The following is a 27552-nucleotide window of genomic DNA, read 5'->3' on the forward strand; positions in this document are numbered from 1 at the left end:
TGGGACTACAGGCGCCCGCCACCTCGCCCAGCTAGTTTTTTGTATTTTTTAGTAGAGACGGGGTTTCACCAGGTTAGCCAGGATGGTCTCGATCTCCTGACCTTGTGATTCACCCGCCTTGGCCTCCCAAAGTGCTGGGATTACAGGCTTGAGCCACTGCGCCCGGCCATGCTACCCTTTTAAAAATTTATTACTATTTTTTTTTTGAGATGGAGTTTCGTTCTGTCACCCAGGCTGGAGTGCAATGGCGTGATATCGTTCACTGCAACCTCTGCCTCCTGGGTTCAAGCGACTCTCCTGCCTCGGCCTCCAAAACAGCTGGGACTACAGGCATGCGCCACCATGCCTGGCTAATTTTTTTGTATTTTTAGTAGCCAGGGTTTCACCATGTTGGCCAGGTTGGTCTTGAACTCCTGACCTCACGTGTTCCTCCTGCCTTGGCCTCCCAAAGTGCTGAGATTACAGGCATGAGCCACCACGCCAGACTACCCTTCTTAAAAGGACTGCTTGAGTGAGGCACTCAGCTAACTGAGAGATGTTTAAACTAAAAATTCATGAATGGGAAAACTGTGGTATAAAAGGACAACTGACACTAATTTGACACAGAAAATTATATAGCACTATAAAATTAATGCAAAATAAAAATTTTGAGAAGATAAATGATTAAAAAATAACAGGAATGTATAAATTTGATTTAAAAGTAAGAAAGCTGGCAGGAGAAAAAGGGAAGAGCTAAGTGAATGTTAAATTCCTAAGTTACTACTTGGTTCTGAATTTTGATAAGAAAGTTTGAAATACGCATTTTAGTTGTGCTTTTTCAAATAATTTTAAAGTTGATTTAGTGATAGTTGCTTGTAACGAAGACATCGTTCTGCCGGACAGCTGAATGCTCATGCACCTTTGTTACTTTGTTTAAAAAAAAAATCCACATCCCAACAAACACCTCATCTACAAGTGTGCCTACCACTATGATGTCAGCATCAGGAATATTCCATGGCCGCAGGCTGTAATAAGCCTATTGAGAACAATCCACATATCATAAAAAGCTTATTAAAGTTACCTACAAGAAAGATGACACTATGCAATCTTACAGTTTATCACATGGATGTACAGAACATACATACCTGCACACTGGCTGTTACCACTGAAGACCCTGAGGCAGTGGATGGTCTATGTGGAGTAGACAATGGTTTGGTAGCACCCTGTGTTCCACTTCCTGTTCCCCCAGATAGACTAGTCCTATTAGCTCCGCTTGAGTTAAGGTTGCTACCTCTGCTGGCAGGTACATTCATTGCAATTCCACTCAAGCTATTCTTCCCAACAGTTCCAGTGGATGATGAGTTTGTTAGCTTTGAGGGGGCCTGAAGATTTTTTGTAGATGGAAGGCCTGAAGTGCGATTAGAGGGCAATAAATTCAAGGTGGGAGACTGTCTGCTGATGTTCATTCCACTGGGCTGTTTATGGACTGGGTTGTTAGTGCTGGAGTGGCTACTCTGGGCTACTAGTGCATTTGGACTGGAACTACTTGGGGATACAGTAGGCTTGGGAGTCGGGTTGGATTTAGAAATAAGTTTAGTTGATACTGAAGGCTTAGCTGACAGAGAGGGCTTGGGTGAGGCAGAAGGCTTAGGCGAGGGCAGGGGTTTAGGAGATGTGGCAGGCTTGGGAGATGCGGCAAGTTTTGGGGAGGCAGCCATCGAGAAGGGAGATTTGAAACCCTGCGTGGAGATCTGTGACACCATAGCCTTGGCTAAATAGTTACTGGAGGTAGTGGTGCTAGGTACTGTCCTAGAAACCAGGGGGTGGGACCCTTGAGAACCATTTCCAGGTGAGGGCGTAGATAAAGGAAGGCGGTACATAAGTGGCTTATCTGAAGTCTTAATAAGCGAGGAGGGACAGGAGAGTTGGGGATTATTACTTAACTTCACCACAGGGTTGGTCTGGGATTTACTGATGGTGGCCTGTAATGGAGACACATAGTTCTGCTGGACAGCTGAATGCTGGTGCACCTTTGTTACTTGTGTTAATGAAGAAGCATCTTGGGCCTCGGATGTTCCCAGAGCATGAGAAGAGGCAGCAATTTGGGCTTGGGAAGAAGAGGAGACGTGGGTCTGTGAAGAGGAAGAAGTGTGAATCTGGCTTGACCTCTGAAGTCCTTGTTGAAGTAGCCTGGCTGGCAAAGGTTCTAAAGAAACTTTAGGGTTCTGAATGGAAGAACCAGCAATAAGGCCTGAAGAGATGCCAGTATGAGCTAAATCCTGGGGTTTCTTTGGTACTGGCCCTGTGTGACCAGCAATAAGACTTGAAGAATGTGTAGGCTGAGTAGAATCTAGTTTTTTGGGAGTAGCCAGTGGCAGCTTACTCATGATACTAGCTAATTTTTCTTCTCTCAGTCCTGAACGAGGCTTTGTGGTTGGCATGCTTATCCTTGAGCCAACAGGAGGGCCCTTGTTCCCATTGTTGATAACCGCTAAAGCTTCAGAAACAAGATCCAGTGAAGGTGAATGGAAAGAAAGGTCTTCATCTAGTGAGTCGTCGAGGCAGATGGTTTCTTGGGCTGGTGCAGAGCTAGAGCTGGCTGCAGCAACGGCAGTTGTGCTGGAGCTCGTTGGAGGACCGCTAACCGAAGCCACCAGGGATGCCGGAGTTTTCTGGTCCTTTTTTGGACTATACTCCTAATGTAAAGTATCATATGAAAAAAACAGAAATGGTGAATAAAAAATTACAAAGTTAATTTTAAATAACTAAGAGATTTTCATGACAATTAAAATTGTTTTTCTACTGGAAATGTTTAGAGACTATCAAAACAAAAATAATTTTCGAGATGACAGAGCTCCTGACTGAGCTGTCCTCACAAGACAAAGTATCTGATATATTGCACATAGCTGTCATACCTTGGTAAGCTTAACACCAAGTGGAAGGAACATTCATATACTAGTAACATTACTGATGAGCCTCCCTCACCTGCATCAGATCTTCACATCCTGCTCCAAATCCATCTGTTCAGATTATTCTCTTTTTATTCCCCTGCACTCAGGAGAAATTCTGCCTTTATATTAAGACTCTCCCCTTCTCGTCTGGGATGGTTTGCTAGGAGGCTGACCTTCACTTTCTGCTTCCATGCATTTCTGCCTCTTTGTATGCCCTGTCCTGCAGCTACCCTACAGCCAGTACATAGAAAAACTGGTACGTCAAAGTGGCAGATGATTCAATCCAAGCATATATAAATTATGCTATTTGTTATGGTGAATCTGTAATTTATTTGTAAATTATTCATTTGTCATTTATCCAATATATATCCATTAAGTGTCCACTGTGAGCAGGGCTCTATGCTAAGAAAACAAGGGTATTAAGAATTACAACTCTGAATACCTAAGAGTTGTTAGAGTCTGTTTCTCAAAGAATCAACCTTCTTAATATTTAAGGAAAATAACTAGAGCACAGTTTATAATATTCAAAGAGCAAAATAATTAAAAAGCATCTATTTATTTTTAAAGATAAATATAAAGTATTTGACTCATTTTATTGAGAAGCAAAAACCTATTACATAGAAGTCATATCAAAGTCTCCTCAATTAGTTTCTTAAACAAACCCAAACAAACCTAGAGTGTTATATTACATACTGATTTATACAACCATAGCACTTACCTTAAGCATAGTGGGGAAAGAATGGAGAGGAAGGGTCTTTACCATCACCTCCTAAGGTATTACATAAGCAAGCTGTTAAGAATACTGTTACACTCTAACTTCCTTAGTATTTTTTCTAAGCTTTTATTCTACAACCCCTGATTAAAAACCTCACTGCCTATTGGAAGTACAAGTGTACTACATTAAGGTCACCAATGTCTGCTAAGAAGAACAGGTAATACAAATGAGACACATTTGTTTTGATATGTCATCCACTTACATAATTAGTGAAAATACCATTATAAAAAGTACAAAATAAAGGGTGGGAAATGTATCCAAATGTTGGAAGTATTACTAGTATAAAACTGCTGTTTTAAAGTGACTTTTTGATTAATTTTTATTTATAAAAACATTAAATGCACTCTAATAGAATACTGTATAGATTTATACTGGCAGAGAATTGTTCAGGATATACAACTGAGTCAAAAAAGCAGGTTGTCCCATTTATATAAAAGACTAAATAAATGGATAGCTAATTGGATAGATGGACGGATGGATGAATGGAAGGGAGGGAGGGAAGAACAGAGTTTCAGAGGAAGGGAAGGAAGATGTGTCCTAGAAAGTTAAGAGCTTTTACTCTCTCACTGAGGAGAAATTTATAGATACTTTTACTTTTCTCCTTACTTTTCTGTGTTATTTGCATTTTCTATTATAGGCATTTCCTTACCTTAACCTTTATATGGGGAGTTACAGTAGGAAAAAAACCACATCAACAATATAGCTTTTCCATTTTGGGAAAAGGAAAAAGTAATTTAACCATAGAGAAGGAAACAAACAAAAACCTGATGACTCCCCCATATCATTCTAACACATCCAGTGTTAGAATTTAATAAATTTCCTATCCAATTATTCTATTAATCATATGTTTGAACAGATGTATCAAAATGTAACCAATCCTTTATGGAGGCTATTAAAACTTTAGTATTCTAATAAAAATAAAGTGAAGTGTCAAAACAAAGTCCAAACTCAAGAGATTTAATGAAGGATTGGCTCAATATTATTTGGATCAGAAGACAAAGTAGTAGGTTATTAAGAAAAAGAGGACTATTGGCTGGACACGGTGGCTCACGCCTGAAATCCCAGCACTTTGGGAAGCCAAGGCAGGTGGATCACGAGGTCAGGAGTTCGAGACCAGCCTGACCAACATGGTGAAACCCTGTCTCTACTAAAAATACAAAAATTAGCCAGGCGTGGTGGTACGTGCCTGTAATCCCAGCTACTCAGGAGGCTGAGGCAGGAGAATTGCTTGAACCTGGGAGGTGGAGGTTGCAGTGAGCCGAGATTGCACCGTACCACTGCACTCCAGCCTGGGTGACATGGCAAGACTGTCTCAAAAAAAAAAAAAAAAGAAAAAAGAAAAAGAAGACTATTTACCCTGCATTTAAAGAGGCTCTAACACCAAAAAAGTCCGGAAGGCCACAGAATAATAAATATTGATCATCTGGACACAATCTTATAAGCAAAGAAACTCATCTATTAAAAACAACAACAACAACAAAAAACCAGAGAGACAAAGCCTACAGAGCAAAGTGTAAAACCTAAAGGGTATGGGCTTTCATTAAAATTTTAATTTCAAATGATTATAGTTTTTACTTCTAGAGGTTATATTTTGATTCTCTTTCAAATCTACTTTGTCTATTTTGATAGGATATCTTTTATACCCTTTTCTATTTCTCTAAATATTAAAACATTTTAAGTAAAATTATTTTATGTGCTAAATTCCATAAATGCACTACTTGTCTGTCTTAGGGATCTAACTGTTGTTTATTGTTCCTACTGACTCTCACTCATAGTAACTTATCCTCTCATGTATTCTGTATTTCAGACTGCAAGTTCAGGTCTGACGTGGTGTATAGGAGGAAGGCCTTTGAGGCCTCTGAAGAGGGCACATTATACCACAGAGAATTTACTTTTGCCAGAGGCCCTGGGTTACTACTAATCCAATAACTAAGTTACTTTTTCCGCTTGGGGTTTTCTCAGATTGTAGAGGTAGTGTAACTTAAACTCCTAAGCCAAGAAAAATTTTCAGCAAGGACATTCTTCCTTCAAACCAGAACCCAGTCCAAGACAGCCACTTTTCTTTTTTTTTTTGAGGCGGAGTCCGGCTCTGTCTCCCAGGCTGGAGTGCAGTGGCGCGATCTCGGCTCACTGCAAGCTCCGCCTCCCGGGTTCATGGCATTCTCCTGCCTCAGCCTCCCAAGGGGCTGGGACTACAGTAGGCGCCCGCCACCCACGCCCGGCTAGTTTTTTGTATTTTTAGTAGAGACGGGGTTTCACCATGTTAGCTAGGATGGTCTCGATCTCTTGACCTAGTGATCCGCCCGCCTCGGCCTCCCAAATTGCTGGGATTACAGGCGTGAGCCACCGCGTCCGGCCAACAGCCACTTTTCTTAATGTCTCTGCTGGTGGCCGGATTTTTTTCTAGTCCTTTCTTTTACTAAATACATTATAGTTTGAAGGTCCAGCTTTACACAGATTTCATCCCAAGTTTTAACCTGTACAAGCCCAAGAAAACCCTAACTGCTATGCTCTGAGAAGAAACATAAAAAGAAACCATAAAGTGATGGGCAGAAAGTGCCAAATGCCTCCAAGGGCAACCAAAGTTTAAGCGACAGATTAACACTGTCAGCTCCTTTTTTGTTTTTGGTCTTAGGAATTTTTCTTACATATTTTCAATCTCAGCTGTGCTATGAAAGAATATTTGTTATATTTTACCTAGCGTTTCCAAGTATTAATAAAGTTAAGCTTTATAATTGGCATATGCATATTTCCCACTGCTACACAGGAATCTATTCTCCCAAATATAAAAGTTCTAAGATTATTATGAAGTTGAAAACACCTATCTTATAGTGCCTACTGACCTCTGCTAAATACCATAAATCTTTTTCATCTTAGGAATGTATTTCAACATTCACCAACTATAACTAATTAAAGATTTTGTTTTAATACTTACCTTTACTTTGGGTTTAGGTGCAGGAATCACCTTTTTCTTTGCCCTAAGATAAAAAGATTTTAAAAGGCTATTTCAGTAGCAGTTATATTGCTCATTAGAAAGTTATAATCAATAGCTTTGTAATTATGTGGTAAATAATTCCTTCTGCTATTTGGAAAGCTCTTTGAAGGAACCATATTTAAGTGCTCAGTTTATACTAAGTACGTAGCAACATTTTCCCCAATTCAGATTAACTGAAAGACCGAACAGACAGTAAAACATGAAATGTAGATAATACAATTTTCTAAAAATTAAATGTAAATACATAAACTGCAAAACAACCCCCCTCCTAAAAGAGCTTTAAGGAACTTCAGGCTCAAATTAAACCATGCCAAGAAAGTGTGAATGAGATTTAACTTAACCAAAACAAAAAAAACCCTGAGCTTTTAAAGAAAAATTTTTGCAATGTAAAAATTCAAATAAAAAATGTCAAAATGACAGGGAGAAAAAGGGCAAGAAAAATTACTATGGAATCTTGGAAGTTTTGGAAAACTATGAAAAAGTTCAAAGATTAAAAAAAACTAACGAGTTCCATAGTAAGTCAAAGTATTCAAATGTTTGTTGAATAAGTATTGACAAGCTAAAATACTTCACCTTGTCTACTTCACTTGGCTAAAATGTCACTAACTAGATTAACAAGAATCTTGATTAAAACTGTCAATTTACAACTTCACTTAGGCAACAGTAATTTTCTAAGTTTTTTTTGATGAAGGCCATTTAGGGAAACGACCTCTAGGCCCACTTATCCCATAGATTCCTACTTTACAGTACAAAACAAAACACAAAGTTAATGATAATAATGAAGATATTTTAAAAAAGGGAGAAGGAGGCTGGGTGCAGTGGCTCAAGCCTGTAATCTTAGCACTTTGGGCTGAGGCAGGCAGATCACGTGAGGCCAGGAGTTTGAGACCAGCCTGGCCAACATGGTGAAACCCCGTCTCTACTAAAAATACAAAAATTAGCCAGGTGTGGTGGCGCACGCCTATAGTCCCAGCTACTCGGGAGGCTGAGGCAGAAGAATTGCTTAAACCTGGGAGATGGAGGTTGCAGTGAGTCGAGATTGTTCCACTGCACTCCAGCCTGGGTGACAGAGCAAGACTCCATCTCAAAAACAAAAAACAAAAAACAAAAAAAAAAACATGACAGAGAGGGAGACATCTTTTGTAAACACCTTTAGAATTAAAGGAATGCATTATTTGTACCTGAATTGTAATGCATATACGGCTTTGGAACTACAATAGCCCCCCCTTATCCACAGTTTTCAATTTCTGCAGTTTCAGTTGCCTGTGGTCAAATGAGGTCTGAAAATATTAAATGGAAAATTCCAGAAATAGAGAGAAACCACATTCACATAACTTTTATTATAGTATACTGTTAAACTGTTCTCTTTTATTATTGTTGTCGTCAATCTCTTACTGCGCCCAATTTGTAAACTAAAATCTATCATATGAATGTCTGTATAGGAAAAAATAGTCTATATAGGGTTCAGTACTGTCTGCAGTTCTGGCATCCACTGCAGGCATCTTGGAGTATATTGTCTGACGATAAGGGGGACTACTGTACAGGGAAAATTAAAGCCAAAAATACTACTGACACAAACATATACATATATATGTATATAAAATTTATTTCAAAGACAACAAAAACACTTGCAACAAGTAAACCTATAATATATGAAACCAAACTACTTAGAACTTATACTAAAAAAACAGTAAGAACCAAAAACCACAACTAACTCAATACATCCCTGATGATATACAGTTGACCCCTGAGGATGAAGACCTTTATGATGATTCATTTCCACTTAATGAACAGTAAATATAATTTCTCTTCCTTATGATTTTCTTATTAACATTTTCTTTTCTCTAGCTTACTTTATTGTTAAGAATACAGTATATATATGGTACATAAAATATACAAAATGTGTTCATGAACTATTCATGTTATCAGTAAGGCTTTGGGTCAACAGTAGGCTACCAGCAGTGAAGTTCTGGGAGAGCTGAAAGTTACACGTGGATTTTTGTCTGTGTGGGGTGAGGGGGTGTAATCCCTAACTCCTGTGTTATTCCAAGGGTCAACTGTAATAATGAAGTGTCCTTCCTAAAAACTAAAAAATTCCTATATAATTGCATACAAGGAGAGTAGGAATTTTATAATGTTGCCCAAAAGATGTTAAACAGACCTCTCAGCAGAATATTAAATTAAGAGTGTTCAGTAAATTCTCAGTAACTTGCTAATTTTATATTTTAATAACTCCCCTTTTTTTCCCTAGAAACAGGGTCTGCTTTGTCCCCCAGGCTGGAGGGCAGTGGCATGATCTCCACTATGACAACCTCCACCTCCCTGGCTGGCGTAAGCTATCCTCCCACCTCAGCCTCCTGAGTAGCTGGGACTACAGGCACACACCACCATGCCTGGCTAAGTTTTGTATTTTTTGTAGAGAAGGAGTTTCGCCATGTTGCCCAAGCCAGTCTCTAACTCCTGGGCAAGTGATCCACCCACCTCGGCCTCCCAAAGTGCTGGGATTACAGGTGTGAGCCACTCTGCCAGGTTTTAATCCTTAATGCCACCCTTGCAGGCTACAGAGAAGGTGCCCTAACTTGTAGGGAAAAACAAAACTGTTCTGGAATTGACCAATAATTAACCAAAAAGGTGACCACAGAAAAAACTTGCCTTTTTGTTTTATGTGGGTAAAAGATCTTTCTCTAGTAATCACTTCACTAAGGAAATACCCAGTTTTGAACAGAAGGAAAGACCTCAAGAGTCGGTTAATCTTGTGGAAAACACTCTGCAGCACAGCAAGGGTGGGTGTGCATATGGATCTGTCCTGGTACACTCAAGACAGCAGAGGGCTGTGGATTACAAATGCAGATGGACGTTAAGAGGTGGAGAAAAAGACTGGCAGGTAGAAAGCCCAGGAACAAAGGAAAACCCCTGAGCCTTCACGCTTCCCTACTACCAGAATCCGAGGCCATTATGTGTCACAGTATGCATTTAGTAGGTGTTTAGAGGGTAGCCTGACAATTATTTCAATAGATAAATGTGTTCTGAAATCTAAATAGTCAATGGTCAAAATGATCTTTTTAAGTCCTATTCCAACTAGCATTTAATAAATGATACTTTTGTTCACTAAAGCACATAATGTGAATAAATGAAGCAATCTGGAGTCTGCATTTACTCACGGAGCAGAAGTAAGATGATTATGAACACTCCGGCTTTCCTTAAAAAGCATTCTGGAAAAATTTAAAGAACACAATTACTACTTTTTTATAGCAGATAATAACATAATTGTTTTATTTTTAAAGTAATTTAATTTTCAACAGACTATTGCTTGCTTATTTACCAAGTAAATTTATAATGGTACAGTATACTCAATAATCTATTTTATGGAGAGTTTTATTCATAGCTCACTGTAACCTAGGCCTTCTGGGCTCAAATGGTCCTCCTAACTCAGCCTTCAAAGAAGCTGGAATTACAGGTGTGTGCCATCATGCCCAGCTAATTTTTAAAACTTTTTGCAGAGTCAGAGATCTCACTATGTCGCCCGGGTTGGTCTTGAACCCCTGGCCTCAAGCAATCCTCACATTGTGGCCCTGTGCCTCCTAAAGTGCTGAGAAAACAGGGGTGAGCTACCAGACCTGGTCAACAGATCTTTTCTGTTGATGTAAGATGGAGTAATTTGGGCCGGGCGCGGTGGCTCAAGCCTGTGATCCCAGCACTTTGGGAGGCCAAGACGGGCAGATCATGAGGTCAGGAGATCGAGACCATCCTGGCTAACACTGTGAAACCCCGTCTGTACTAAAAAAATGCAAAAAACTAGCCGGGAGAGGTGGCGGGCGCCAGTAGTCCCAGCTGCTCCGGAGGCTGAGGCAGGAGAATGGCATAAACCCGGGAGGCGTAGCTTGCAGTGAGCTGAGATCCGGCCACTGCACTCCAGCCTGGGCAACAGAGCGAGACTCCGTTTCAAAAAAAAAAAAAAAAAAGATGGAGTAATTTAAGATCATGGGTAGAACTAGCCAAATTTAATTTTTACATTCTTTACTTAACTCTTTTTTTTGAGACAGAGTTTTGCTCTTGTTGCCCAGGTGATGTGCAACGGCGCAATCTCGGCTCACTGTAACCTCTGCCTCCCAGGTTCAAGTGATTCTCCTGCTTCAGCCTCCTGAGTAGCTGGGACTACAGGTGCCCACCACCATGCCCAGCTAATTTTTGCATTTTTAGTAGATACAGGGTTTCACCATGCTGGCCAGGCTGGTCTCGAACTCCTGACCTCAGGTGATCCACCTGCCTCGGCCTCCCAAAGTGCTGCAATTACAGGTGTGAGCCATCGCAACGGGCCACATTCTTTACTTAATCCTTGAGCTTTTTTTTTTTTTTGAGACAGAGTCTCGCTCTGTTGCCCAGGCTGGAGTACAGTGGCCAGATCTCAACTCACTGCAAGCTCTGCCTCCCGGGTTTATGCCATTCTCCTGCCTCAGCCTCCCAAGTAGCTGGGACTACAGGCACCCGCCACCTTGCCCGGCTAATTTTTTGTATATTTTAGTAGAGATGGGGTTTCACCGTGTTAGCCAGGATGGTCTTGATCTCCTGACCTCGTGATCCGCCCGTCTTGGCCTCCCAAAGTGCTGGGATTACAGGCTTAAGAAACCATGCCCGGCCAACACTTGAGATTTTAAACAGAGTGACTCTTAGTTTCTTGAGATACCTCTCTCCACTGAATATTTTATTTGTTTACTTATTTTTTGAGACTGGTCTCAAACTCCTGGGGCTCAAAGTAATCCTCTCACCTTGGCCTTCCAAAGTGCTGAGATTACAGGTATGAGCCACTGGGAACCTGGCCTACAATGACTATTTTCTTTTTTCTTCTTTTTTTTTTTTTTTGAGATGGAGTTTCGCTCTTGTTGCCCAGGTTGGAGTGCAATGGTATGATCTCGGCTCACTGCAACCTCCACCTCCTGGGTTCAAGCGATTCTCCTGCCTCAGCCTCCAAGTAGCTAGGATTACAAGCATGCACCACCACCCCGGCTAATTTTGTATGTTTAGTAGAGACGAGGTTTCTCCATGTTGGTCAGGCTGGTCTTGAACTCCTGACCTCAGGCAATCCGCCTGCCTTGGCCCCCCAAAGTGCTGGGATTACAGGCATAAGCCACTGTGCCCAGCCTCTACAATGACTATTTTCAATAGAACCTAAGGCTATGTCTCTTTGTTTATGCTCTAATCCCGTATTTGGTTCCTTATCTTCATGTTACCCATATGAAGTTCCTCTCCCAAACTTCATAACCATTTGGGAGTCTTCTCTCATTTTCTCTACTAGCAAATTTGGGTGTTAAAAAAATGTTAAGTAAAATATCACCTTTACATCTATCTCTGTGTATGCACGACTGTTTTGTCATTCAAGTGCTTAAGGTCTTCAAAGCAAGGATCATCTGAGATGACTATACAGCATGCTGAATACATTAGGTTCTTAGCAAAATCAGTGTCACATATGTGTATGTGTATCTTTAATAACAGCAATAATAATAAAATTAAATAAAATCCAGTAAGTTGCATTTCTTACCTTGCCTGCATCCAGCCCTTAGGCCACAGGGGCTTCACCTCTGTCTCCATAAAAGACTTAAGATAATCTTCAGCAGACTGGCTTTTATTTGGTTCTAACTCATAGCATCCCAATTTGATCTCAACAAGGTTACATAACAAAGTTCTAAACAGATTGAAAATTAAATTTGAAACTTTTTTTAGAAGAACATAAATTTGGCAGCAATAATACAGATTATGTGAAAAATTCAGAAAATAACAATTTCTAACATATATCATTCATTGCACCACAGTCAAACTCCCAATATGAAACAATTTCCTTTGATATCTTTAATCAAAGCACCAAAGATTGAAAGGGATGGTTCTCTACTTGGGGTACAGAAACACTATTAAGATGGCTCAAGAAGAAATATGTTGAAAGTACTTCACTTTCTGAAACCAGTACGACTCACTCCATTATTAGATTAGTTTATAAAAAGTATTACAGTGTATATGAAAATAAAATCGGCCGGGCGCGGTGGCTCAAGCCTGTAATCCCAGCACTTTGGGAGGCCGAGACGGGCGGATCACGAGGTCAGGAGATCGAGACCATCCTGGCTAACACGGTGAAACCCCGTCTCTACTAAAAAAACCAAAAAACTAGCCAGGCGAGGTGGCGGGCGCCTGTAATCCCAGCTACTTGGGAGGCTGAGGCAGGAGAATGGGTAAACCCGGGAGGCGGAGTTTGCAGTGAGCTGAGATCCGGCCACTGCACTCCAGCCTGGGCGACAGAGCAAGACTCCACCTCAAAAAAAAAAAAAATAAAATAAAATAAAATCAATAATACTGTGAGGATAGTAGAGCCCAGTTAATCTTCTCTTGAATAATTTTTTCCTACACACTAATCTTTGGTTGCTTCCAATCTAGTTTTATATTTATTATAGAGTTTTTTTTTTTTTTTTAAATGAGGAATCTTACTTCTGCATTATACATTAAAAGTGAAAACGAATTAAATCTTACCTGATGGTATCATCCCAGTGGAATTTCTTTCTTGGTCCTATGACACGTTTTCCTGGTTTCTCATCATCATCTTCTTCGGATCCATTTTTTTCACGTTCTTCATCTGTATGCAATCTAAAAATGAAAAACACTTTACAAAACAAACTTTTAACCCATCACTGCCTATATAATATGCTCCATAAACACTTGTTGAATTGCTTAGTTGAATGTTAAAAGAGAGGGTAAACAGGGAATCTACCTTTCCACAAAATACTTCGAATTTGAAAGGAGTTATAAAGTAGTTTGGTAAATAAGGACTTCAAATTACAATCTAAAGGCACCAACATTCATCTTTTAGTTCAGAAAATACTTGCATTCAATCACAACAAGTCAAGGTGGGGTTGTGAAATGTCTCAACAGTGTTAGCTCTTGCTTGATCACCTCCATACAATCCATTAACAAACACTTTTTGTCTCTGACTCCAAAGCAACTGAGTGCCATTTACAAAATACTCAATTATATCATGTCAGTGGTATATGTGGATTTCTACTTGAGAATGAGGTCCACTTAACATCAGAACAGCTAAAAGCACTTCTCAAATGCACATCCAGACACGGTGGCTTACACCTGTAATCCCAGCACTTTGGGAGGCTGAGGCGGGTGGATCACCTGAGGTAAGGAGTTTGAGACCAGCCTGGCCAACGTGGTGAAACCCTTTCTCTACTAAAAATACAAAAATTAGCCAGGTGTGGTGGCAGGTGCCTGTAATCCCAGCTACTTGTGAGGCTGAGGCAGGAGAATCACTTGAACCCGGGAGGCAAAGGTTGCAGGGAGCTAAAATCGTACCACTCCACTCCAGCCTGGGCAACAGAGTGAGACTCCGTCTCAAAATACACACACACATACATACATACATACACTTCTCAAATACAAAAGCCAGTCCAAATAGAAGAGATACATACTTGGCACACTTAGCTTGACTACGAGCCTGGCAGTCCTCCTGGTATTTAAATAGCTGTTCAGGCATGACATTGCTAACAGCCAGTTTCAATTTTTGCAGAGGTTCTCTTAAACGATCATCCTAAAAAGAAAAACATACTAAAAGTTTTTATCAGACATATTTACAAAATTTTGTAAGCAGGTCCTCAAAAGATAAAAATCATGTTTTAGATACCAATTATAGATTTGAAATATTAGCATATCTAAATATGGACATTTCTCCTACGGCACTGACTTTTCGTAATACACACTAGATACACAATTAGACTGACATTTCCAAGTTACCCAAGAAGAGTCCCAGTTTTTCCCTGTTGCCCAGCATAGTTATTAATGGTATTCCATTACACTCTTAAAAATGCCCCATGGGCCGGGCGCGGTGACTCAAGCCTGTAATTCCAGCACTTTGGGAGGCCGAGACGGGTGGATCGCGAGGTCAGGAGATCGAGACCAACCTAGCTAACACGGCGAAACCCCGTCTCTACTAAAAAATACAAAAAACTAGCCGGGCGAGTTGGCGGGCGCCTGTAGTCCCAGCTACTTGGGAGGCTGAGGCAGGAGAATGGCATAAATCCAGGAGGCGGAGCTTGCAGTGAGCTGAGATCTGGCCACTGCACTCCAGCCTGGGCGACAGAGTGAGACTCCGTCAAAAAAAAAAAAAAAAAAAAAAAAAACCAAAAATGCCCCATGGACACTTTCATATAGATAACATAAAACAAAATCATTGTCTTCTACTTGTATAGACTACTACTGGTTAATCTCCATTATGATGGGAAACCAGTGCCCTAAGAAGAGACACTGCTCTGGAACACGAACACACGTGTTTGGTTTGGGTGACTACCAACCGGATGTTAGTATCCTATTCTCTCAGTTACGGTAATTCTGACTTAGGCTGCAAGTAAAAATGCAAGGTCAAGGCCAAAGTGAAAGGAACCCGAAAACTCTTATTCACGTGGGTTTTCCGGGCAAAAAAGAAAGTAGGCTTGCATCTGACAGTTTTAATCAACCAATTTACTACTTTCACCTTGCAAGCAACCGTATCTATGTATGTAACTACTTAAAACATACTTTTATCACCATTATAGGTGCAGAAATATTATAAGACTTTACTTTTCTTCACTGAAACAATTTTTTTTTTTGGAGACAGAGTCTCGCTCTGTCACACAGGCTGGAGTGCAGTGGCACCATCTTGGCTCACTGCAACCTCCACCTTCTGGGTTCAAGTGATTATCGTGCCTTAGCCACCCATGTAGCTGGGACTATAGGTGTGTATCACCACACCCAACTAATTTTTCTATTTTTAGTAGGACAGGGTTTTGCCATGTTGGCCAGTCTGTTCTCAAACTCCAGGCCTCAAGTGATGTGCCTGCCTCAGCCTCCCAAAGTGCTGGGATTACGGGCGTGAGCTACCGAGCCAAAACAACTGTTTTTAAAATGTGATTTTTGGTAAAGAAAAGATTTTAAAAACACGAATATTACAAATAAGCATATTAACCTATTCCATGAACACCAGTAAATATTACAGCACATATAACGTAAAATCCTATGTTTAAAAATGTACATATTAACCTATTCCATGAACACCAGTAAATAAATATGATAGCACATATGACATAAAATCTTATTTTTAAAAACGTGAACATCTGGCCAGGCGCAGTGGCCAGAAAAAAAAAAAAAGTGAACATCCAGTATCATCGTTCCTAGATGATTACTTTTGAAGAATTATGTAGCTTAGACTATCTTCCTGGAAACAATCCAAATATCCATAAATAGTCAAATGGACAAATTAATTGGGATATATTCACACAATGGAACGCTGTCTACCCAGCAGTAAAAATGAATGTATTTCCGGCTGGGCACGTTGGCTCACGCCTGTAATCCTAGCACTTTGGGAGGCCGAGCTGGGAGGATCACCTGAGGTCAGGAGTTCAAGACCCCAGCCTGGCCAACACGGAGAAATCCCGTCCCTACTAAAATATGAAACTAGCTGGGCATGATGGCGGGTGCCTGTAATCCCAGCTACTCGGGAGGCTGAGACAGGAGAATCGCTTGAACCTGGGAGATGGTGGTTGCAGTGAGCTGAGACCACGCCACTGCACTCCAGCCTGGGCTGAGCGAGACTCTGCCTCCAAAAAAAAAAAATTTCTGCTATATGTAGACATAAGATGAATCTCAGGTGCACAATATTGAACATTACAAACTACAGAAGAAAGTAGACAGTATTTCTTTACATGAAGCTCAAAAACATGCAAAACTAAATAAAATGTTTAGGGATACAAATATATGTGATAAAAACCATATAAAGAAAAGCAAGGGTAAGATATCTTTCTTCCATAGCCAAAGGGATATTAAATAACTTCAAATTTGCCAGGGGTTCAAGACCAGCCTAGGCAACATAGTGAGACCCTGTCCCTACAAAAAAAAATTTTTAAATGGCCAGGTGTGATGATGCCAGCCTGTAGTCCCAGCTACTTGGGAGGCTAAGGTGGGAGGACTGCTTGAGCCCAGGAGGTTAAGGCTGCAGTGAGAGCCATGTTCACGCCACGGCACTCCGGTCTGGGAAACAGGGCAAGACCCTGTATTAAAAGCAAAAAAAAAAAAAAAAAGGTGAGTACTTATATTAAATCAATTAATGTGCAAAGGCCCCAAACAGAAACAAGTTGTCTTTACAGGTTATAAAACCCAAGATGTAGATATTATCGTTCTTCCTCTTACCTGGACATTGAGATGTAACTTCTTTAGACGTTTTACGAGTGTTTCTTTATTGCATGGCACAAAAGCTTCAAGGTGGGAGTAGACACCACTGCGAATGACGGGGCCTAGTTCTTGTAGCTGTAACTCAATGCTGGCCAAAAAAGTTAACAACAATGAACAATATACAATGTGTTTTAGGTGGCATTGTACAGACAAGAAAGCAAAGCCAGTTCTTGTTCTCATTGTATCTTTTCATGATTTCCTAAAGAGTATTTTTCATGGGGGAAAAAAAAACCCATAGCAATAAATAGTTTATTTATTTATTTACAGGCAGAGTTTCGTTCTTGTAGCCCAGGCTGGAGTGCAATGTCGTGGTCTCAGCTCACTGCAACCTCTGCCTCCTGGGTTCAAGCGATTCTCCTGCCTCAGCCTCCCAGGTAGCCAGGATTACAGGCGCCTGCCACCGTGACCAGCTAAGTTTTTTGTATTTTTAGTAGAGACAGGGTTTCACCATGTTGGCCAGGCTGGTCTTGAACTACTGGCCTTAGGTGATCCACCCGCCTTGGCCTTTGATCCCAAAGTGTGGGATTACAGGTGTGAGCCACTGCGCCCAGCCCCATACCAATAAATAGTAATGCTATAAAAGTATTCTATCAGTCTAAGAGTAGAACTTCTATAACCATGAACAAGCTGGAAATATTTTTTGGGTTACAGGGGCAAACTCTATGTTTTCAGGTAAAACACAATAAATTTGTAATTAACCAAAAGCTCTTTTCCTCAAAGAGATATTATACTACCCCTCAGCCCAGTGGCAACTGCCCGCAGGTCAAGGCAGCAGTGCGCCATGAGCACATCACTACTCCGGCCTGGGCAACAGAGCGACACCCTGTCTCAAAAAAGAAAAAAAAAAAAAATTTATGAGCAATGTCTGTTCTAGGTAGTAGGCAAGGAAATCAAGTCAGCATGTTGTATATTTCTTGATCTAGTGTTCTGAGTAGGCAAAATTCAATCAGGCAAAAAAGGGGGAAGGGGGTTCCCTATTCCAACAAATTGATCTTTTTTTCCCCTAGTATAAGGAAGCAATGGCGAGGCATCACCAATACAACTGGATATCTTCACAGGAGTTCCTACTCTAAATAATCATGTTCCATATTCTCTTAGGAGGGCAACTCAATACAGAAAATAAGACATGTTTGTTTAGGAAAGTGGAAAAAGAGGCTGAGGGAATAAGAAAGTGACTAAAAGGGAAAAACTTCAACTCAGAACACTAGTACTTGTGAAACTGGAGGCATACCCTCTGTGAAATAAAAAGCAGATGGGCTCCAAAAAATGAAAAGATTCGTTTTAAGATAGACATGAGAGGAATAAACAGGAAAGCCTGTAAATGGAATGCTGATATTCTGCTTATCTGAGAAGCTATGTCCCAAGGATGGTCTTTTGACTCTCCCGGGACAGAAACAGTTGCTCCCTTTTATAGAAAAGTAAAATAAAAAAGAACAGCCTCAGTCACAAGAGAAGGCCCTGATCACATTTTGGGTTCACAGGTGGAAAGAAAAAGAAGAGTTGCGGATCCCTGACTATGGAATCTGGGACAGCTCTGACAAGTAATGGTTGCACTGTTCACTGAGTCTGGAGTCTCAAAGGGAACTAGGGAAAAGGAGCTGGTGTAGATGGCAGAAAGACTCCATCTGAAAATTCCTGGTTAAAATAACTAGGAACAGAAATGAGAAACTCCTCTGCCACCATACTAGCAGCAGACTAAGTTATATGTTCTCTGAGTCTATTTTTAAGCACTCCAAAATAATAGACTGTAATAAATTACAAGCATTATCAGAAGCAATGATTCAACCAGCCCTTCTTCACATTTCATGAGAAACTATCTCCATTATGTATTTAAAAGATGGCAATTATAGTATTATAAATACTACTTTCCTTTTCCTTTTCCCATTATTTCCCTTTTCCTTCTCTCTTTTTTTTTTTTTTTTTTTTTTTTTGGAGACAGGGTCTCACTCTATCACCCAGGATGGAGTGCAGTGGCACGAACACAGCTCACTGCAGGTTTAATCTCCCAGGCTTAATGAATCCTCCCACCTCAGCCTCCAGAGGAGCTGACATGATAGGTGTGCACCACTACACCTGGCTAATTTTTCTGTATATTTTATACAAATGGAGTTTCACTACATTCCCCAAGCTGGTCTCAAATTCCTCAACTCAAGTGATCCTCCCACCCTGGCCTTCCAAAGTGTTGGGATTACAGGCATAAGCCACCATGCCTGGCCTTTCCTGTGTCTTTCTATAATATATGATGCTACTAAATCACTAAGAATAAGCAAATATTATTTTCACCAGAGAGGTGAAAATTCGCTATTTTCCCCATGATTACTTTTTGACCAGATCTGCATCCAATTATATACCTGATTCCTGGAAACAATGGTTAAAATCTAAGTCGAGAACAAGGTTTACAAGTTCGGTTTATTTGACCACAACCTTAGAACCTACTGCTTCATTAGTATCAAACTCTGAGTGCAAAATTATTGCTAAGTGAAATACAAAATTTGCTAATTTAAATACAATCTATATTATATATCCACCTTCACCTTATTCTCAATCTAACTGCAATCTCCTCTACATTATCTCTATCCTACCTCACAACCACAATTTCTTTACAAAACTGTACTTTCCATTTGACTATAAAAGTTTGTACAAATTATAATTAACCTCACTAGGTGTCAATGGAATTACTATTCCCCAGGGTAAGTAATAAAAGTAGATGGAAAATCATGCCAAATCCATATATAAATGCTCTAACATTTCCCAGAAAGACACTTTCACATAAGGTGACATGAAGTACTTTTAAGTCTAGCTAAATATCCAACCTGTACAGTGGCCACTTGCTCTGGCAGTTGTAACTATTGAAAGCTTTGATTATCCTAAGTGGTCCAGGAAAACCAATATATGCAGAAACATAATTTTGCTGAGAAACAAATGTGAATCATACATGCTGTAAGGCTTAAAGGGAAGAACTCATGCCCAAGACTTGCCAATCACCCAGTATCTCAAAGGACTATTACATTTTTTAATGAATCATTCTTAATTTTTTTTTTAAAGAAAATTACTTACTCCAGAAGAATATTATTCATATCCTGTGTAAAGAATTTTTTCCTTCCTTCTTCATCAAAAAGTTTGGCAGCCTAGACAAACAAGAAAGATGGCCATAATTCAAAATAAGCCATTACTCTATTTTCTATTCTTAGGACACATATTCAAAGGTTTTTTGGTTTTTGTTTTGTTTTGTTTTTTGAGATAGGGCCTCACTATGTTGCCCAGGTTGGTATCAAACTCCTGGGCTCAAGCAATCCTCCCACCTTACAGTTTCCCAAGTAGCTGGGATTATAGGTATGTACCACTGTGCCCTGCTGTAATAAACAATTACTTTGAGATTAATATCTAATGAAAAAAAAAAAAAAAAAGAAGCTCCTATCAGAACACCAAATGAGTTGTGATGAACAGACAGGCAAAGTCATTTGAGAGATTCAAGTTCAGCTGGGTATTGTGTAAGTTTCCTTCAGCTACTGTAACAAACTACAAACTTTTTGGCTTAAAACAAGAGAAATTTACCCTTCCTCAGTCCAAAGTACAAAGTCAGTATCACTGGGCTGAAATCAAGGTGTCAGCAGGCCCATGGTCCCTCCAGAGGCTCTTAACCTTGATGGGAATTGATCTTTTTGTTTTTCATATTCTTAGGATCACAACTTTTACAGATTTTTAAAATATCGGCCAGGTGCAGTGGCCCACATCTGTAATCCCAGCACTTTGGGAGGCTGGAGCAGGAGATCAAGACCATTCTGGCTAACACAATGAAACCCCATCTCTACTAAAAATACAAAAAATTAGCCAGGTGTGGTGGCACGCGCCTGTAGTCTCAGCTACTTGGGAGGCTGAGGCAGGAATCACCTGAACCCGGGAGGCGGAGGTTGCAGGGAGGTGGAGGGTGCAGGGAGCTGAGATCGCACCACTGCACTCCAGCCTGGGGACAGAGCAAGACTCCATCTCAAAACAAACAAACAAAAATAGTGTAGGATAAAAAAAAAAAAAAGGTCCAAATCGTGTGATCAACCCACATTGAAGCTGCAGACTTCTACGAGCAGACAAAAGAATCTGGTGCCATATCTAACTTGAATCCAAGAAGACAGACTCTATGACTCTGTCCTTAAGGAGTCACTGACATAATTATTAATAGAGTTAGCTACATTCCATGAGGATCGCTGACCAGGATACAGTCAATGATCCAGCTGAAATGGGTGGCTGGAGGCAGTATGCTATATTTTGGGGAAAAAAATAATCTTAGATATAGTCAACAACAACAAAAAAATCAGTAGAGTTGGTAATCTCTAAGAGGAAATTAAAAAGTCAAACGTAGTGAAAAAGTAATATGGAATCAATAGTACAACTGCTGAAATAAAGGATTTTTTAAAAGGTCATTTAACTGATGATTTGGTAAAGGCAAAAACAATATTTTTTAAAAAGTAATGTGAATAATAAATTAGTACTGCCTATTTTTAAATTCAATCACCATCATAGGTCATAAAAGGTATCAAACTGCAAATTAAGTTACAATGTCTTCATGATGCATCTATAGTACTTACCAAAGCCTAATGTGAATAAAAAATAGATTTCCTTTGAGTAAAAACACCTAGAAGAATTTCTGATGGAATTTTAAACTTTATAACCGCAAGACTTTTTATATGACCTAGCTATAGAAAATTAGATTTAGTCATCCAGTAGTCACACACGTATATAAACAAAAATGTCATACAACAATACCTTTGGAACCTACTTTTGATGTGTTAGCACGTATTCCTATCTTTTTTTTTTTTTTTTTTGAGATGGAGTCTTGCTCTGTCGCCCAGGCTGGAGTGCAGTGGCAGGCTCGGCTCACCGCAACCTCCGCCTCCTGGGTTCAAGCGATTCTCCCGCCTCAGCCTCCCAACTAGTTGGGATTACAGGCGCCTGCCACCATGCGGGGCTAAATTTTGTATTTTTAGTAGAGATGGGGTTTCACCATGTTGCCTAGGCTGGTCTCAAACTCCCGACCTCAGGTGATCTGCCCACCTCAGCCTCCCAAAGCACTGGGATCACAGGTGTGAGCCACCGCACCTGGCCATTTTTATTTCATTTTTTAAAAATGCTGGCCTTTACCTTCTATTGTGATTTCCAACCCATTGATAAGTCTCAATCCACAGTTCAAAAAACAAGATACTGTTTCCATATCTATTTACTAAAGAATAAGCTCCTTGAGGGTACGGCTATAATTCACTTAACTTTGTGTCCTTGGTATGCAGTTTGAGTGTTGAAATTCAGCATACATACCCTTCTCTTTCATATTTGATATACATACACATACAATACATATAATTTATCTTCCTAAATTCACAAAATGAGGCAAATACTTTGGATATCTTGTGTATTTTGATTATCCATAGGTTTATTAATTCTTGCTGTGATTTCCAAGGTAACAGAAAGGAGACAGAAAGGAGATGTCTCACTTTCTATACACGTTACTGTCTACCATGTGTCTGACTTCATGCTCATCACCATGTTTAACCTTCGTAACAGCCAAAAAAGTTGGTGTTGCAGTCCCTATCTTATAAATAAGGAACTAACACACAGGATTGGTTCTTGCTAAATAAACAATAAGCCATTATTAATAATTACACCTTTAAAAACTGAATTGCATCATTAGCACTTTTTAAAACCTAAAAGAAACTAAGATTATAGAGATGGGGCCACATGGGATAACAAAATACCTATGCCATCTACTCTAGAGTCAGGTGAATCCTATTTAATAATAAAATAATCAACTCTATTGATATTATCACTAAGATATTTCTATTTATTTATTTGGGTTTTTTTTCTTTTTTTGAGATGGAGTCTTACTCTGTCACCCAGGCTGGAGTGTAGTGGCACAATCTCGGCTCACTGAAACCTCTACCTCCCAGGTTCAAGCAATTCTCCTGCCTCAGCCTCCCAAGTAGCTGGCATTACAGGCACGCATCACCACGCCCACCTAACTTTTTTTTGTATTTTTAGTAGAGACAGGGTTTCACCATATTGACCAGGCTAGTCTCAAACTCCTGACCTCAAGTGGTTCACCCACCTTGGCCTCCCAAAGTGCTAGGATTACATGCATGTGCCATCACGCCCAGCCAGTTATTTCTATTTAAAAGAAAAGGTCTAGGCCTGGTGCGGTGGGTCACGCCTGTAATCCCAGCACTTTGGGAGGTCGAAGCAGGCAGCTCACCTGAGGTCAGGAATTCAAGACCAGCCTGGCCAACATGGTGAAACCCCATCTCTACTAAACATACAAAAATTAGCTGGGAGAGGTGGTGGGCGCCTGTAATACCAGATACTCAGGAGGCTGAGGCAGGAGAATCACTTGAACTCGGGAAGTGGAATTTGCAGTGAGCAGAGCATGCCACTGCACTCCAGCCTGGGCGATGGACAGAGGCTTCGTCTCAAAAAAAAGAAAGGTCTAAGAGGAAACACGGAAAATAAAAAGTTATAAAAATGTTGGGACTGTGGTTATTATCTTTAAAAAACAAAAGCAATTATATCAGTGTTATGTGGAAAATAAAAACAAACAAACAAAAGCATTAATTCTCATGTTTGTACAGCAAATAAAAAGCAAGAAAATTATTACACTTACTACACGAAGGTCTTCAATACGTTTTTCAAGAAGTACAGGTAGACCCTCTGGGAGTGTAGGTACCACTTTGGGCATAACCTGAGAAGTGTAGGTTGGCTGGGTGGTGGTTCCATTTTCACCCCCCGATTCAGATAGGGGACTACCATCAGAAGCAGCATCTAGTAATCTGTCGAAGTCGAAATCATCTAGCATCTCTAGGGCATTTTCAGCTTCCTGAAACAGCTCATGTTCATTTGTGCTAACAAAAATGGGAAGGTCTGGATCAGTGCTGCTCAGATTTAAGTCCGGGACATCATTCCCCAGTGCTGCAGCAGCACATGGGGGTTTATTCAGAGAGGGGGTTGACAAGGTCACTGGGACTTTGGGGTTAGACTCCTTCTTTAATGCATCCTTCTCTTTCTGGAATTTTCTGATCATGGCAGCCAGAGAAAGAGAATCTTTGTAACGTTTCTTCTTTTTTTCAGACTTGTGTGAATTTAGAGCCATAACTCTGTGAAGAAAAAAATGATCAGTTAGGCTATGTGTGATTTTAAAGTGTCATATAAATAAGCAGGCACAGAATTAAAATAATCATTTGACAGGTAACAGAGCAGTTTTCTTAATTTCTTATTAACTTATGCCATTACAATAGCATCTTCTTCAGTATAATCTGGAACGTCACCCATGAAAGGCAAATAGGTAAATGGCCATTATAGTGAAGAAAATGTGGAAACAGCTCAGTTTAGCTATTACTTCCTCCTAGAAATCTTTTCTAAATCCTATAGCTTAAATGCTTCTATGTGCACTACAGAACCTAAAAGGTTATTAGCATCTTGAAGGCAGCCCCATGTTTCAGTCACTGTTACACAACCCAAACCCTACATCAGTGCCTCGTATACAGCAGGGTACTTAATAAATATTAGCTGAATACATGAATAAGTTATAAAGTTGAAAAACAACACATTCAATAGAAGGGATTACTTGCAGCCCACGTTCCCAAAGAAGTCTACTTGTAAATAATGAACATTTAAGACAACCATTAGTAATACATACATTTTTTCTCCTAATTTTTTAATGACTGTAATCCCAAGTCTTAGAAGGGGAGAAATACTCCCTACATCAACCTTATGGATACTGATAACCCAAAATTCAGATGCACCTCCACTGCTAAGTAGAGTAAGAAAATTCAGCCTCTCGCAAGTGTCTTTCCCTTAGCTCTGTGAGAAAAGCCACAGAGAAGTCAAGGCAATTGGTAATTTTTGACTACATTATACAAATATTTTGTTCTCCTGATGTAAGGCTTCTAAGAAATTCTATTTCGTTTTTAGCAGCAATATCATTAATACTAGCTATATACTGGCTGTGTGCAGTGGTTCAAGCCTGTAATCCCAGCACTTTGGGAGGCTGAGGCTAGTGAATTACTTGAGCCCAGGAGTTCAAGAACAGCCTAGGTAACACAGCGAAACACCATCTGTACAAAAATATAAAAATTAGCCAGGCATAGTGGTACATGCCTATAGTCCCAGCTACTCAGGTAGTTGAGGTAGGAGGATCCCTTGATCCCAGGAGGCTGAGGCTGCAGTGAGCCATGATTGTGCCAGAAGACCCTGTCTCAAGGAGGAACAACAACAACAAAAAAGAACAGCCATATACAATCAATGAAAATTTTGGCTGCGTGCAGTGGGTGGCTCACGTCTGTAATCCCAGCACTTTGGGAGGCTGAGGGAGGTGGAATACCTGAAGTCAGGAGTTTGAGACCAGCCTGGCCAACATAGTGAAACCCTCATGTTTCACTACTAAAATATTCTCTACTAAAAATAGAAAAATTAGCCGGGTGTGATGGCATACACCTGTAATCCCAGCTACTTGGGAGACTGAGGCACGAGAATCGCTTGAACCCAGGAGATGGAAGTTGCGGTGAGCCTAGATTGGGCCACTATACTCCAGCATGGGTGACAGAGTGAGAATCTGTCTCCAATCAATCAATCAATCAAATCAAAATTTTAAATATTAGAACAACCATAAATTGTTTACATATAGGCTACTGCTAATCCTCATTCCCCAGGCATCTTAGTTTTAGTACCAAAAGATTAGAACCGTTTTTTCAATGTTTATAGTATCTTTTCAAATTGGTTCTTGTCGGTAAAAGTTATAATGAGCAAAATACTTAATGAACCAATCTATAAATTTCATCTAAAACACTCAGTCTCTAAGATTACAAGGCCTTCTACTTATGAACAAATACTACAGTAGTATTAAATGTAAGTCACTAATATTTGTCAATAATGTACTAAATTAGACTCAGCTAAGTTGAATTAGTTAATGGTAAGATATCTTTCTAAAGGGAGAGAGAGTCATACTGTGACACTAGTTCCCTTCTTAGGTTTAATTGAACGTACCCTAGTTGTTTGGGTACTTTTTTCCTTGGCTTCTTCTCCTTTTCCCCTTCCTCTTTCCGCTTCCGCTTCTTCATCTCGATATCATCTTCTTTTATTTTGGGGACCTGCAAAATGATAAAAGAATGATCATTTATGAAAGTATCAATGCTTTACTCTTTGATGTTAGCAATCCAGCACCAGCAGCGGTTTTTCTCAAATGTCAGTGTGCATTACAATCGCTTGTTATAAATGCAGATCCTTGGGGTTCAAGAGCACTCTCACCTCCGGTTTCGATTCAGTTATCTGGGTTAGGACCTTATAATTCGCATTTTAAACAAGCATTCTGGTGATTCCGGTATAAGTAAGTCTTTGGACCACACTTCAAGAAACATTTATCTAAGGACACTCTATCTTTCCCAAAGACAATGTATACAAATTCTATAGATTTTGTTACAAATGACATCTTAGGAGAAAGGTTAACAGCTATTAGTCATTTCTATAGCAAGTCTCAACCTATCTGAGAAATATAACCTTCTCCCAGAAACAGTAAATTATTAGCCCACATTTGTAGAGAGAAGTTTTTCAAAGAAAATATAATTCTATGATGTAAATACCAATTTTCCCATATCCACATAATTTAATTTTAAAGCATGTAACTATATATCCACGACACAATGGTTTGTATTTTACTTTTCCTTACATTCACACTTGTGACACAAGTAACATTTAAAAAATCCTATTAACTGAACATTTTCATTACTGTCGCAATGTTTGATAAACTCACTTTGGGTGGCTTGTGCTTTTGGTTGTCTGTAATATCTTCTTCTTCAGTATCTGAAGCTTGGCGAAACTGTAGAGTGCCAGTGTTGATATAAAAGCCTCCATATTTTGTTGTTAGAGAAGCGGGAACTAATTCATCATACTAGATTAAAAAAAAAAGTTTCAGCTGTATCCTATTGTCTTTAACTCTATAAATGTCAAAGAAATTCATCCACCATGGCAGCATCTCCCTTAAATCCTAACTGCAACACAGACTGCAATGAGGATGTTTGTAAAATAAATTTAGAAAAAGTTACTATCTGGAATAAAAATTAGCTCTGATAATTTGGTATAAGAAAAAAACTTCTGAAATAATAAAGCAAATTCTAAATATATCACCTGCTGAGAAAAATTTAAGGATCACTGCTACTATTCCTTTTTTTTTTCCTTCCCACTGCTACTATTCTTAATGACAAATGGTTCTGATGAGAAATCAAGTTTAAAAAGATGACTAAGTGTCCAGATAAGGAGTAAATTTCATTTCCTACCATAAGGAGATTTTATAAAGAATAACAAAACTGGCTGGGCACGGTGGCTGGAGCCTATAATCCCAGCACTTTGGGAGGTGGAGGGAGGCAGATCACCTGGGGTCAGGAGTTCAAGACCAGCCTGGCCAACATGGTGAAACCCCGTCTCTACTAAAAATATCAAAAATTAGCCGGGCGTACGCCTGTAATCCCAGCGACTCAGAAGGCTGAGACAGGAGAATCCCTTGAACCTGGGAGGCAGAGGTTGCAGTGTGCCAAGATTGCGCCATTGCACAACAAGAGCAAAACTCAGTCTAAAAA

General features: G+C 39.9%; 1 protein-coding gene across 1 annotated transcript in view; it reads right to left on the reverse strand.

The window, feature by feature from the left end:
* UBN2 (ubinuclein 2) overlaps positions 1–27552 on the reverse strand; it is an 82714-nt gene that overhangs the window by 25281 nt on the left and 29881 nt on the right. The window contains 12 exon segments of the mRNA XM_030932567.1: positions 1125–2675; positions 3649–3699; positions 6641–6683; positions 9862–9912; positions 12237–12380; positions 13214–13327; positions 14155–14273; positions 16904–17033; positions 20003–20073; positions 23589–24078; positions 25967–26070; positions 26730–26867. Of these exon segments, the coding sequence (XP_030788427.1) occupies positions 1125–2675; positions 3649–3699; positions 6641–6683; positions 9862–9912; positions 12237–12380; positions 13214–13327; positions 14155–14273; positions 16904–17033; positions 20003–20073; positions 23589–24078; positions 25967–26070; positions 26730–26867 (3006 nt within the window).

This window comes from Rhinopithecus roxellana, chromosome 6 (assembly GCF_007565055.1).
Source record: "Rhinopithecus roxellana isolate Shanxi Qingling chromosome 6, ASM756505v1, whole genome shotgun sequence".
Taxonomy (NCBI): Eukaryota; Metazoa; Chordata; class Mammalia; order Primates; family Cercopithecidae; genus Rhinopithecus; species Rhinopithecus roxellana.